The 14,498-nt window shown below is 36.5% G+C and overlaps 1 protein-coding gene across 3 annotated transcripts in view; it reads left to right on the forward strand.

Annotated features, from left to right (window-relative positions):
• Uvrag (UV radiation resistance associated) overlaps positions 1-14,498 on the forward strand; it is a 327,505-nt gene that overhangs the window by 67,220 nt on the left and 245,787 nt on the right. For all 3 annotated transcript variants that reach the window (XM_071616501.1, XM_071616500.1, XM_027942640.2), the window contains exon 5: positions 2,980-3,054. In XM_071616501.1, coding sequence (XP_071472602.1) covers positions 2,980-3,054 — 75 coding nt within the window. The remainder of the gene's footprint in view (positions 1-2,979; positions 3,055-14,498) is intronic.

Consider the following 14,498-nt stretch of genomic DNA (forward strand, 5'->3'; position numbering starts at 1 on the left):
AAAGAAGGGGGAATTTGGAAATAGCTTTGTTCAAGGTGGGAATTCAAAGAATTTGTTGATTCTGCTGACATGGACTCTATAGCTTCTAGTTATGTGTGATGGCAGAAATGCTTGGACTTAGTTTAAGCGGTTAGAGCTTGGTTTATCAACAGTAATTTTATAGCCTTTAGTACTGGGGTATCTTTTTACATGTACATAATCACCTGGGGCCTCTTGAAGATCACATGAGCAAGAACCTTAATTTTCTTTAGTATTTAATTGAGAAAACAGAAGTTCAGAGAGATTAAGTGATTTGCCAAAGCTCACACAGTGCTTGGTAGATTTAGGTTGTTATTTGTTCCATGATTCAGACACTGTTTATTATTCATTTTACTAACTCTAATCAGCTGTTTTAGAAGGTGTGCTGTTTTTCATAAAGATACCAAAATATGAGGTTGTAGTTAGATTAATAGAATTTTATAGTCCATAGTTTCCCTATTAGGATTCTAATGCTATTATTGAGCCAGTATTCTTTAATGAGTAAAAGAGAGTATGTATTACCCTGTTTGTGTGTGGTGCTAGTGATTGAACCCAGGTTCTTCCCCAAATTAGACAAGTGCAACACCCTCAGCCCCCATATTACACTTTTTATTATCATAGTTTAACAGTCTGCAGTGTACATACTAGTGTTCAATGTGTTACAGCCTCTTTTGTGACTCATGATTTTTTTCTTAGGAACAAAAGGCTCTTTCTGAGCTTTGTAAGTTGCCTAGTTTCTAATGCAATTATTAGATTTTTTTCCCCCAATTACTTCTCATGTCTAACTTCCCAAAATACTTTCACATCCATTTCATTCCAAGTTTTTGACAAGCCTGTAGGACAGAACAAGGAGTATTTTCTGCTTTTAGCTCCTGAGATAATTAAAGCATGTGCCATTAAAATTGATTAAATGCTGTATGTTGGGCAGAGTGTAGGGCACTGGTGCTATCAAGATAAAAAAAAGTCAAGAGTTCTCTCTGAAGAGCTTCTTCTTAGAACTCAGGCCACTTAGTTTTAGCTGCATATCTTTTTAGTGTTAGAATTATTTTTCAGCTAACTAATTATTTTTCAGCATCCATCTGCATGAAGCTTATACTTTGAGAACTTTACTTTCATGCTGGATTTGTTTCTGATCCTATCTCCCCACCTACTCCTTTACTGGTATATATATTTATTTTCTTCTGATATAAACAATAATTCATGGGGACTGGGGCTGGGGCTCAGTGGTAGAGCGCTTGCCTAGCATGCAGGAGGCCTTAGGTTCCATCTCCAGCACCAAAAAAAAAAAAAAAAGAGAGAGACACACACACACACACACACACACACACACACACACACACTCACTCAAACATAGTCTGACTAATCAAGATTGCATTTACTTGCTGGGTGAGGTGGTGCACCCTTGTAATCCCAGGGGCTTGGGAGGCCGAGGCAGGAGAATTCAGAGTTCAAAGCCAGCCTCAGCAATTTAGCAAGGCCCTAAGCAACTTAGCAAGCCCTGTCTCAAAATAAAAAGTATAAAGGGCTGGGAATGGGTCTCAGTGGTTAAGCACTCCTGAGATCAATCCCCCATACCAAAAGGAAAATAAAAAGTAATACATATTCTTTTGGACAATTTGGAAAATTTTGAAAATGGTAAAGAAGAAAAAAATTTTAAGATTGTTTAGTTGTTGATAGACCTTTATTTTCTTTACTTAAATGTGGTGCTGAGAATCTAACCCAGTGCCTCACACATGCCAGGCAGATGTTCTTCCACTGAGCCACAGCCACAGCCCAAGAAGAAAATTTTTAAAAAATATGTAATCCTCTGCCCAGCTATAATCATTGTTAACATTTTGATGAATATAATTTTAATCATTTTCCCTGGTATATATGTCTGTAAAACACTTAATATAATTTAAAATTCCCTGTCTTGAAACTGATTTCATAATGCTTTTTGTTTTGCCTTGTAATATGGAAAAACTTCTTGATTACAAATTTTTTATATAAATTATTATAAATTCATGATTGTAGACTTGTCTTTTGGTATTATTGCACTTAGTTCAAAAAAAAAAAAAAGGATGTAGGTAAATAGGAATGTGCTTTAAAACTTGTTTTAGTAGTAGAGGTTGTTATGGAAGTCAGGTGAATGTTCCCAGGAATGTTCTACTACTGTCTTGGGCTGCTTTGTCTCTCTAGCTAGAGACAGAGATCAATTATTTGGTTCTGGTATCCCTCCTTGTCTTTCTTTCATTTGAACCCTCACTTTCATATTTCACAACAGGAAAAAATTATTACTAGTTTTTAAAGTCCCACAACTCTTTCTAATAAACTAATTAAATCTATTTGTATATTTCATTGTTGGACACTTTATATTATTTTTAGTTATTTTACATCTCAATTCTTAAGTTTTTTAAAAGTTTTATTCTTCCCACCTTTTAGGTGGAACTGAGTTAGGGTTACACTGTATTGTATGCAGTACCCATCAGTAGTGTCTGAAAAACAGTGATGTGCAGATAGGAACTAAATAGCCTATTAAGACTTTATGGATTGGCTATTAATATCTTTAAATTGTGCTTTTGAAAATAGAAAATAATATTAATCTCAATGTTTTTCTAGGGCTTCATATTTTCAAAGCATTCATATAGACTAACAGGGCTGTTTTCTTTGACATCAGAGCATGTATAGTATGCTTCTGAAATCCTTCAGGAATAGCTATGACACCTCAGAATTGTTTGTGGAAAACATGTGGAATGCCTGTTATCTCAGGTGATGCTTTTATGAGACCTTTGACTAAAGCAGGAAACGCTTCTTTGATCACCTGGTCTTTTGTTAGCTGATTTGTTTTCTGCTGGTTTGTTTAATGTAGCCAGCCTTTTCCTCACCATGGAAGTAGACTGTGTTTTAACTGTCAATTCTCTGATCATGTTAAAACGTGAATGGAATGAGAAGAACTAATTGTGTGTTTTCCTCCTCTCTTAGATTCATGCCCGCAACCAAAATGAAATAATTTTTGGACTAAATGATGGCTACTATGGTGCTCCATTTGAACATAAGGTAAGAGGATTCTCCTGAAGCTTAAGTTTTGTATAGTGCAGGTGTGCCTTGCACCTGAGTAGACATAATCCTGTAAAGCTCTGTGTGAATAGAATTGTGTTTTAAGTATCATTGTTAGTTTGTTATGTAGTGTGGCTTAGGTTGAATGCTCTTGAGAGTGAAAACTTGTTTTGTAAGGCATACAACCACTCCAGTTAATCTTTTCTAAATCCAGATCATATTTTCTTAAAGGAAAACCTAAACTAACTGTTTTCTCATATTCCACATAATTCCTTGGTGGTTAAGAAAGAATGGTGAGGGGCTGGGGCTGGGGCTCAGTGGCAGAGCACTTGCCTAGCACATATGAGGCACTGGGTTCCATCCTCAGCACTGCATAAAAATAAATTAATAAAATAAAGGCATTGTATTCATCTACAACTAAAAATATTAAAAAGAAGAAAGAATGGTGAATTTTGATTAAATACAGTAGTTTTATTAAAATGTTTCAGAAGTCTTTTCTAACGTTCAGTATGTTTAAGAAGCCAAAAGTTAGTGTTTTTTTTTTTTTTTTTAAATAGTCAACACTATTTCTATGTCTGAAAGCCATTAGAGCAAGGAGAGGGCAGAGAGCCTATATTCACCAAGTATTTACACTCTGGTACTCTGCCAGACAACCCGTGTTCTTTTCCCCACTTAATACTAGCCATGAACAAATATGATGAGTTTTGTCTTCTCCATTTTATAGATTAGGAAACAGATTGTGAGGGATGGACTTAGAATCTAAAAAGGAGCCAAGTTGAGATTTCATGTTATCTGCGTCTAAAACCTGTGCTCTTTCTGTTTTATGGTGTTTTACCTAAAAATTTGGAACTCTATACCTAATTTGCTCTTAGTGATCATGTTGTTTCATAATTCTTGGTTGTCTGAAATGCCATTGCTTAGCACATTCCATTCATTCAGCAGCATTTTATTGAGCACCTATTGTATGTCAGCTACTGTACTCCAAGTGCTAAGAATATAATGGGGAAGCCAGGTGCTATGGTGCACTCTTGTAGTCCAAGCCACTCGTCTGAGACAGGAGGGCACTTGAGCCCAGGAGTTCAGGTTAGCTTATTCTACTGCCTCAAGAAAGGCCTTCTTAGGGATTTGACTTTTGAAGCTGTAATCCAGCAAGGGCAGGTTAACATGCCAGAAGGCCATGAAGTAGAAGGGGGCATGGCAAGTCTGAGAGACTGAAGGAGGGTCAGAGTGATGAGGAAAAAATGATGCCAAAAGATTTTACCTAAGAACAGGGGCCTGTATTGAAGGATTTTTAGCGTGGCAGTGTTGTAAATCAGATTTGTGTTTTAATGATTTTACTCTGACTGCAATAAGGATGATTATAGAAGAGGCAAGAATCTATGTGGAAAGACAGTAAGGAGCCTCAGGTAAGAGATGTTGATACTTTAAGATAGGATTATGGTAGAATGAAGAGAACATAGATTTAGGGTTGGGAAGGTGCTAGGAATCCAACCCAGGGCCTTGCTCATGCTAGCAAATGCTCAACCACTGAGCTACACCCCCACTCCAGAAGATAGACTTAGGAAACTTTTAGGATATAAAATCATTACGACTTGATAATAGTTTGAATTTAAGGTAGAAAAAAGATGTCAAGTATGACTTCTGGATTTCTGGCCTGGATGAAGTAATTGGATGGATTAAGGTGCCTCGTACAGAAAGCTAAGGGACACTGAGGAAGACCAGGGTTGGTGGAGGCAGATGGTGAGTTAAGACACCTTGTCATGCAGAGTTTGAGGTACCTTTGAGACATTCATGTGTGAAAGGCAAGTAGGCATTCAGATAGATGAATCTGGAGTACTGAGAGAGATCTGAATGTGGGGCCAATGGCAAATAGTTATTGAAATTATAAGTGTGGATAACAGAGAGTAGGAACAGTGAGGGGAAAAGGGATCTAAGTAACCACGCTTTGAGGCCCTCCTGCTGTTAAAAGCCAGATAGAGAAGGAGGCATTGGGAAAGTGATGAGGAGGAATGGTCAGAGGAAGAGAGTAGAGTTTCTTGTGGAATATCAGAGACTATAAAGAGAGGGAGAGAGCTTTTGTTTCATTTTTTGTTGTTGTTGGTTTTTAAACTTTGTCTTTCTGTTTATTTTTTAAGGGGATGTGAGGCCAAATAAAAAGTAAAAATTGCCCATTGGACTTAGTAAAATGTAATTATTTTAGGGGACTTTTAGGAAACTCAGTTCAAACCATGATAGAATTTTTTTTTTCTTTTTTTAGAGTTTCATTTTTTGAGTTCTTATAGTATATCAGCATCCTATGTATCCTTTTGACATAAAATAAGCCACTTAGTAACTAAGCTTGTTTTTCTCCTTTCTAGTCTATAATATAGTTTCTTTTTTTTTTTGCATATACTTATACATGACAGTAGAATGTATTTTGACATATACATACATGTAACATAACTTCCCATTCTTGTGGTTGTACATGATGAGGGTTTCACTGGTTGCATATTCATATATGGACATAGAAAAGTTATATTGGATTCATTCTACTGTCTTTCCCATTCTCATCCTCCCCCCGCCCCTTCCAATTTGGTGAAACCACACACACACACACACACACACACACACACACACACACACATCCTGTTGTGAGTCAGCATCCACATATCAGAGAGAACATTCAATCTTGGGGAGATTAGCTTATTTCACCTAACATGATAGTCTCCAGTTCCATCCATTTACTGGCAAGTGCCATAATTTTATGCTTCTTTATGGCTGAGTAGTATTCCGTTGTGTATACGTACCACCTTTTCTTTATCCATTTATCTGTTGAAGGGTACCTAGTTGGTTCCATAGCTTAGCTGTTATAAGTTTCTTAAGGATAGATTTCTATATGTCTTGGGACATGTCATTTGCTTAATAAAAATGTGATTTAATCAGAATCGTGAGACTGCTACTGCTGCCGTTTGTAGTGTCCTTGCCCAAGATTAGCTATCCTGACTGCGGGGAGAGAGGCATTCAGTTCATCCTGCAGCTGGTAACAACTCACAGTCCAGCACAAGTCTGACACATAGTAATAGGGTAACATCTGATAAGTAATAGGGTAACATCTCTGATAAGAACTTTACATCTGTTATTGTATTTAATTCCCCAACAACCCTGTAGCTACATACTAGTAGTCTTTGAGGTTTGGGGTAGGCCAATAACTAGTGTTCCTTTCTTCTTAGTTTGGAACAAGTTCAGAAATAAGTTAGATGGTAGATAAATGAAGATAAGAATATTTGCTTTATGACTGACAACTGATAAGCAAATGTGGCTTAAATTCTGTGACTAAAAGAGCTGACTATAACTGAAAGGGCTTTATATATTTGCTTTTGATCTGAATCTTTTTCTCCTCAAATAACAAAATGAATGAAAATGAGACTGTCCTTTCAGGAGCAAAAAATCTGATCTTCCAAGCCAAAATCAGAGTTTGCAAATGTGTTGTAGATAGTCTATTCTTGATTGGAGAGAATCTAGAAAGAACTAAGCTATTCATGTCCAGTTTCATCTCCAAAACAACCATGTACGTCATCTGCCATTCCTGGGAAGGAGTAAGTGAAGGCATCTGAGAACTGGAAATGTTCCTTTCATGACTTCCTCTCCTAGGACATGAGTAGACAGTTTTTCTCCTGACTGGAGATGTGGGAATACAGAGTAAAATGTTTCCCTCTAGCAGTGATAACAATAGCTAATATTTAGTGAATGTCTGTGTGCCAGGCACTATTCTAAACACTTTGTATATCTTTACCTCATTTAAACTTCACAATTGTACTTTTATAGAAAGGAAAATTGGTACAGAGAAGTTATAATAACTTTTCTAAGATTCTATAGCAACTAAATAGCAGAGTTGGCATTTAAAACCAGACTGTGAGTAAATGTCTGTTGAATATGTGGTTGTGATAAGTGGTGTATTCTATTCTGTGGTTCTTCAGTTAGCCAGTTGAGAAGTCCAGCCCATCTTGTGCCTTTATCAACGTGACACATAAACCTTAAAAAAGCACTTTTTTTTTTTTCCTTTTCTTTTAAAAGAAAGCCACAGGCAGGGTTTGCAGTCAAGATGGCATTGCATAAATATATCCGTTGAGACCCTCCTCTGCATCAGACAAAAAAGCAATAATTGATCAAAGCTGAGAAATTTAAAGAGACTTACCTTGATAAAATAAACAAATTAAAAACAAGATACTAGCCATCTCTGGAACAGAATGGAATAGAAGCATGAAGATGTAGGCAGAGTTGGCTGGAAGATGAGCTTCACAGGGCGAAAAGAACCCTGAAAGCTGAGGTAGACTTCTCTCTGTTACAGAAGGAGGCTGCAGATGACAAATAGAGAAACTGCAGAACTTTAGGGGTAATCTAATTAGAAGGGGATTTTTTTTTTCTTTGTACCAGGGATTGAACTCAGGGACACTTGACCACTGAGCCACATCCCCAGCCATATTTTGTATTTTATTTAGAGACAGGGTCTCACTGAGTTGCTTAGTACCTTGCTTTTGATGAGGCTGGCTTTGAACTAAGGATCCTCCTGCTTTAGCCTCCACGCCTCTGGGATTACAGGTGTGCACTACTGCACCTACCTAGAAGGGGAAATTTTAAAAGCTATGGGAGAGGAAGGAAATATTACCTATGAATTAATAGCAGACTTCTCTTTAGCAATAGGAGATGCCAGAAGAAATATATCTTCACAGCACTGTTAACCGCTAGTATATAAATCTGTTTCTAGTGAGCTTACAGTCTGGAGTGACAGTTCACTCAATATGTGAACACAAATAGGTGTTCAAAGATAGGGACTTACCTCCCTGTAGACTTTTTACCTATAGCGAATGATGCAAATAGAAAAATGATCCCAAAGGGAGGATGTGGGATGAAAGCAAATAGCAAGGGTATAAAAATGGTTAACACATTAGTGAATATAATTAACTACTGACCATAAGCTAACAAAACAAAAAGCAATTTTTGGTAGGTGTGTTTTAAGATAAAACAAACTAGACCATTGTTATTAGAAATGTATGCTGTGGGCCCGTGGTAGTCCAAGAAGGATCACCAGCCAATGGTGAACTAAATACACTAAGGGAGACTAAAAGTTTAAAACCTTTAATACAATTGAATACTATTATAACTTTTAAATTGTATTTTACTAAAGTATTAATTTACAATGGATTGAACAAAAAAATCCCCAAACAGTTGGTTCTTCCCCACTGATAATTAGAGAAGCACTGTCCTAGATGACACTAATAAGGTAAAGTGGATTTCAGGGTTAAAACTCACTGATGTCACTGATTTGTTTGGGAGAATAGGGGTTGTAAGATTGTAAAAAAACTTTAGGATTTGATAGAAAAGTTTGTGCTCAAGTGTGCATGTTAAAAGTTTAAGAAACAATATTATGGATTTTTAATTAGCAAAGGATAAAGGGAATAGAAAGAATACAAAGCTTTGTTAACTAGGTAGGAGACAATGAAGGCAACAGAAAATAAAACAAATGGTAAGCAGAACCTGTGTGGAGGCAGCAGTAAGTCCAAATATATTCTTAATTATAGTAATTGTAAATAGATATCATAACTTTGTATTTGAATTATTTCATAAAAATACTAAAGCGACAGGCTTTGAGAGAAGGATTTTAATGTGTTCTTAAAAACACATGTTTAAAAAGTCGTACTTGTGAAACAATAACAAAGCACATTTTCAACGCAACTTTTTTTTTTGTTGTTGTTATAGTAGTTGGATACAATACCTTTATTTTATTTATTTTTATGTGGTGCTGAGGATCAAACCCAGTGCCTCGTACATGCTAGGGGAGCGCTCTGCCGCTGAGCCAAAACCCCAGCCCTTCAACACAACTTTTAAATTACAACTAAAATTTTCATTGACCAATTCTTTGGCTGTGTGTTTTTTTGTTTTTTTTTTTGCACTAGTTGTGGTCACATACACTTTTGTTATTGCTGCTGCTGATTATATTGATGTTAATCTTTGCTCTGTTTTCATACTTTTAATTTGTCTTCACACACTTGGGTCTCAAAACTGTAATTACTTGTTTGTTCAGAACTTTCCCCTTTTTGTTTATCTCCTCCAAAAGCCTTTCTCATTTCTGTTGAGTTTTTAGGAACCTAGTAAACTTCTCCACTTCACTGCAGTGGATAGAGTTTTTTTCTCCCCTTCCAGAGTGTGTTTGGAAACTAATACAGTGAAAATCTTTAACCAAAATGTGTATTATGGATTTTAGTCCTTTATTCAGTAGCCCCTGCTGGTATTATCAGGGAGTGATATGCTCTTATTAATTTTCTACAGTAACATTTCATTTATTTGGCATACAAATGTGACACTCAAATATTTAACAGCAGTGCAAAGAGGTACTCAAGTGATGATGGAAGCTTTTATCTTTGGTTGTAAAAATGATTATTTTTTTTTGTCAGTGAATGCCAGGCATCTACTGCATGTCTCTTACTAAATGCAAAAATGTAAAACACTGATTCACAAACATTTGTTTTTTAGTCAAGGAGATAATATAGCATGTACTCCAGAGGGTCTCCAATTTATAGAGGTGTATATTTGAAAAGTTTACTTTGATATCACTTGTTTGGGTTTTGAAGATAATTCAGGTGAATTGTAGAAGAACTTTAAATAATTTGGAGAGCACCTCAGAAAGAGGTTTTAATGTTTGGAAATGATGGAGAATCAAAGAGGAACACCTGTGGCTTGACGGGTGGGTACAGGTTGGTGGATAAGGCTCGGTGGCCTGGAGAGATGTTTTCTAGGTGGACTTACCTGTTAGGATGGCTGTTTAAGGGAGGATGGGAAAGCAAGTGCTCTTGGACTAATAAGCTGTAAACCTTTTAGACCTCAGTTTAGTATTTTGCCTTTTGTATGTACATGTAAGGTTATCTTTGCCTTAATTTCCTTTTGGCAACCACTCTTCTTTTCTGGGTGACTCCACTGCTTTGGGTGAATACACATTCCCAGCGGTTAAGGCTGTGGGTTTCATAGTTAGATTGATATGGAATTAATTCCAGGCAGGAATGCTGCTTCCCTATGTAAAGCAGCAAGATAGTTTCTTTCCTCATCTGCAAATACAGATAACAATTTGTACCTTATCCTGAACTATTTTTGAGGATTAAATATGATAATGTTTATGACAAGCCTGGCACATGAGTAGAATTCAATAATAAATAAAAACTTGTACTCACTGGGCTCTAACACTGTGGTTAGAGTGTTTGATCTCTAATTCTTAACATTGTATCAACATTATATCCCTACCACACTGCCCGGGATTTGGTAGGGGCTGAATGTAATGTTAGTGATGCAGGGGAATGCTTTCCATGTTTAGGGCTATCATACCAATACTTGGGCATAAAAATATTGAAAGGATTTTATTTCTTTCATCTTACTTTATCCCCAGCCTCAACTTCGAATATTTAGTTTATGTAACTCATTTTGGCATAACTCTTAACTTATTGAGGTACTGAGAAAGTTCAAAAGCATTAGATAATATATCAAAAATTCTTAGACTGTAAACGATAGCAGCAATATTTTTAGGGCCCAGTAGATGGCAGTACTTTCTCTTTTAATGGAAAAAAATTCAAACTGGAATGGAATCCAGGTTTAAGGGATCAAATCTTTTCAAATGAAGAAATTCTCAGCAATTTCTTTCTCTCTTTTTTTTAAAAATATGTTTTTAGATATTGATGGACCTTTATTTTATTTATTTATTTGTATGTGGTGCTGAGGATCGAACCCAGTGCCTCACACATGCTAGGCAGGTGCTCTACCACTGAGCCATTCTAAAAAAGCAATTTAGTGATATATTTCACAAAAGTGAACACATAAGGTGATCATCTCAAATACCATAGGCAAACAGATTTAATATTTAGGGACGAGTCGGTTTCAGAGTCTGTTTTAGGAGCCTGTACAAATGAGTTTCTTTCTTTATATTTTTCAGAGTAGTACTTTTGAAAAGTAGAAAACCTGAATTCTAATCCAGATTTGTTCTGGTACTATGTTCCTTGAGCAAATTGCTTAACCTCTTTATTTTAGTTTTCTAATATCAAACGTAAGAAAATCTGAATTTGCTGGTTGTCACTGAAGGGAATATTAGAGTTATTTATCTTTTTTTTCATAGATGAAGAATGAGACCAGGAAGCCTTACAACCTCTTGAACTTGATATGGCAAGTTAGTTTCATGCTCTGGATGATAACTTATCATACCTGTAAACATATTATATAAAAATAGTTTTACATATATGATATATAGTTAATATAATCAAATCACTTCATACTTATTCATGTTTCTTTAATCTTTGGAGATTTACCTAAAGTAATTTCACTTCATCCTTACAGCAACTTTGGAGTAAGGAAGGGCAACAATTATTATCAGTATTTACTTTATGAGAAAATTATTTCACAGGTAAAGTGATCTCCTTTAACTCTGTGACTTAATCATTTCTATATGGTGTTACTGCTCATTGCTTCTGGACCCTTTGAACATAACTGTTAGTAGTTGTGCCAGTTTATTATGTTTTGGAGGGTATTTCTTTCTTCATTTCTAAAGGCACAAACTACTTCATATCTCTAATGCCAGGCTCAGTAGCAGGCGTCTAATAAGTCATTATTAGATCTATAGGTCATATGTGGGATAAATATGTTCCAATATATCCCAGTATCTTAGGATAAAGTAAAGTGGCAGAATTGGGGATTGCCGCAGTCTGGCTGGACACAATCAGGAGCCACTTGTCAAAAGAAACTAACTTTATTTTTAGAACCACACATGCCAAACAAAACAGCTCCTCAGGAAAAACCCTCAGAGCCCCAACTGCCACCACCGGCTTCCCACAAGCCTCTCCCTCAACCACAAGCCTCTCCACCTCCCCCAATCCTCCTGCTCTTGAGGCGATTGCCTGGGTTGCGTGGGTGGAGCCAAAAAAGTCCCCCAATGAGCAGCTCTGTGGTCTGAAAGGGCAGGGAAACAGCCCAATGAGCATCACCGCAGAGGAGCCAATCAGCAAGATGTTGCTCTGGCTGCTGTGAGCCAATCATCAGCTGGCAGTCTGAAAGTTTGCTGGGGCCCCTTCAGCTGTGGCTTTCAACAGGGGATCAGAACACATCTCTGTCTTTTTCTAGATATGCATTTTCTTCATCACACCACATGAAAAGGTAATGGTTATATGATTTTTGTTATTTAATTTTCTCTTGAGATTTCTTCCTTCACTTCATTAACTGTGATTAATGCTATTGGAGATATGAGTGTTTTCATTTTCAGGATAAAGATGCTGAAACCTGGGGCTGGGGTTGTGGCTTAGCAGTAGAGCACTTGCCTACTATGTGCACACCCTGGGTTCGATCCTCAGTATCACATAAAAATAAATAAAAGTATTGTGTCCAACTACAACTAAAAAATAAATGTTTTTTTAAAAAGATGCTGAAACCCAGAAAAGTTTAAAGATTTTTGTTTAGGTAACTTTATAGAACTGAGAAATTTAAAAGATTACTATTTCCTTGTAGTAGTCTTGTTAATGGATCTAATTTGTTTCCAAAGCACCTCCCACACAGTATATAAGCAGAATATTCAGAAGCAGGAATTAAGTGTCCCCAAGTATTTTAACTACAGAGTGCTGAATATGATATAATTTCTGTTCAGGTCTTATAGAACATCATCAAAGAAAAGTTGGAAAATTATAAAAATAATTTGTTCCTATAAATATTGTACTCATCTCCCCACTCCCATCAAGAAGAAACAAATCCTGGGCAAATCTTCATTGGCTATTTGTATTAGCTGCATGCTTTGTTATAAAACATTTAGGTATCTGAGCCTGTTTTAAATTCAGGATTAAATTTGTTTCTGAACTATTTGAGCTGGTGTGATCTTCTAGGACCAATATTATATCAGGTGTAAAAAGAGACCATTGCTAGTTTCATTTGTTGAGTGCCTAAAATGTGTCAGAAAACAAACCAGGTACTTTCCTTGTTTTTATTTAGTTTCTGTAACAACAGAGAGACTGTTATTATCCTATGAGTGAAGTGCCTGGAAGAAAACATTAAACTATTTATCCAAGATTACATACTGATAAGTAGCAGATCCGTAACTTGGATTTAAATTTGATCATTTGAAGGCTTTTTTTTTTTTTAATAACTATTATGCCACATGGCATCTTGGTATTTCTTATTTCATATAGCGTGTCAAAATACCAAGTATCTATCTTTACTTTTAGCCAGAGATATCTACTAGCTATGCATTGTGAGAATCAAATGAGAGAGTCCACAGGTAGGCACTTTGAATGGTATAAAGTGCTTTAGTCTACAGATTTTGGGTATTTATTATTGAAGGGTAGGCATGCAGTGCCTCTGAGGCCATCAACCCACCCAAGTCTACAAAAGTTCCACACATTAGTTACTATATTTGGCTTCCCTCTGAATCTCCCCCACTTTTTTCTTGGATCAAATTAACTTTTGACAGATGTTTGGAAAATCATCTTATCCTGTAATTCATATTTATAAATCCTGCTGCTGCAGTGTGGTCCCATTCTCTCTCTTCATTGAAGCCAGAGAATAATCTGGGAAAATGCCACGTTTCCTGTTATGAATTTGGAGGCGCTTGTCTTCTTAGCACAATTTTTGAGCCTTAGAGAATTTTAATACTGGAAGCATGAGTCTTTGTATAGATGTTTTAGATTCCTGAGAAATAAACAGAAACAGAGCTTTAGATTCATCCTCAGCAGAGGAGTCATAAAGTTCAAAATTTCTTTCTGTTTAAAATTTCGAAAACTTGCTTTTACCATTTTCTTTTGGGTTAGATTGTAATGAGGGCATTCTTGACCAATTTTTCCCCTGATAAGTCAATTTCAGTTTACAATCTTTTTCTCCAGTTTGGGGACTCCCTCTCCTAGCTCTGTCTTCTGCAGTGCTAGGTAGCTTGCCTTCACCCTAGCCTTCTTCCTCTTTCAGTTCTGTTTTCACAGTTGTAGGATACGTTCTTTTTTCCCTTTAGTGCCCAGGTTATCTTTGACGTTTACAGTCCTAAGATTTAGTGTGGACTTTGCTTGGTGAATATTTTCTCCCAAGGATCACATTGTTCCTATCTCTGCTCTGTTGTAAAATAGCCTTTTCCCTGAGGGGTTGGCTACTTTAGCGTGGTCACTCTCAGTCCTCCTGCCATGGAGTAGCATTGAAGACAGTTGGTCCACTCTGTACTTGGGAGTGTGTGATTATAGTTGTGACTGTTTCTGTAGGGTACTTTAAAGCAGTGACTTGTGAACAAGAATCTCTTCATCCCTGTTGACTTGAATTAAAAAAATTTTTTTGTTTGTTTCAGGATTCATATACTTTTGCTTAATAATACTATTCTTAATAATACTGCTTTTCACTGTTTTGAGAGGAAAAGCATGCCTGAAACCCGCCAAATTGGGGGAATGTACATATTCAGCTCAGTGTCTTAA

This window comes from Marmota flaviventris, chromosome 9 (assembly GCF_047511675.1).
Source record: "Marmota flaviventris isolate mMarFla1 chromosome 9, mMarFla1.hap1, whole genome shotgun sequence".
Lineage (NCBI taxonomy): Eukaryota > Metazoa > Chordata > Mammalia > Rodentia > Sciuridae > Marmota > Marmota flaviventris.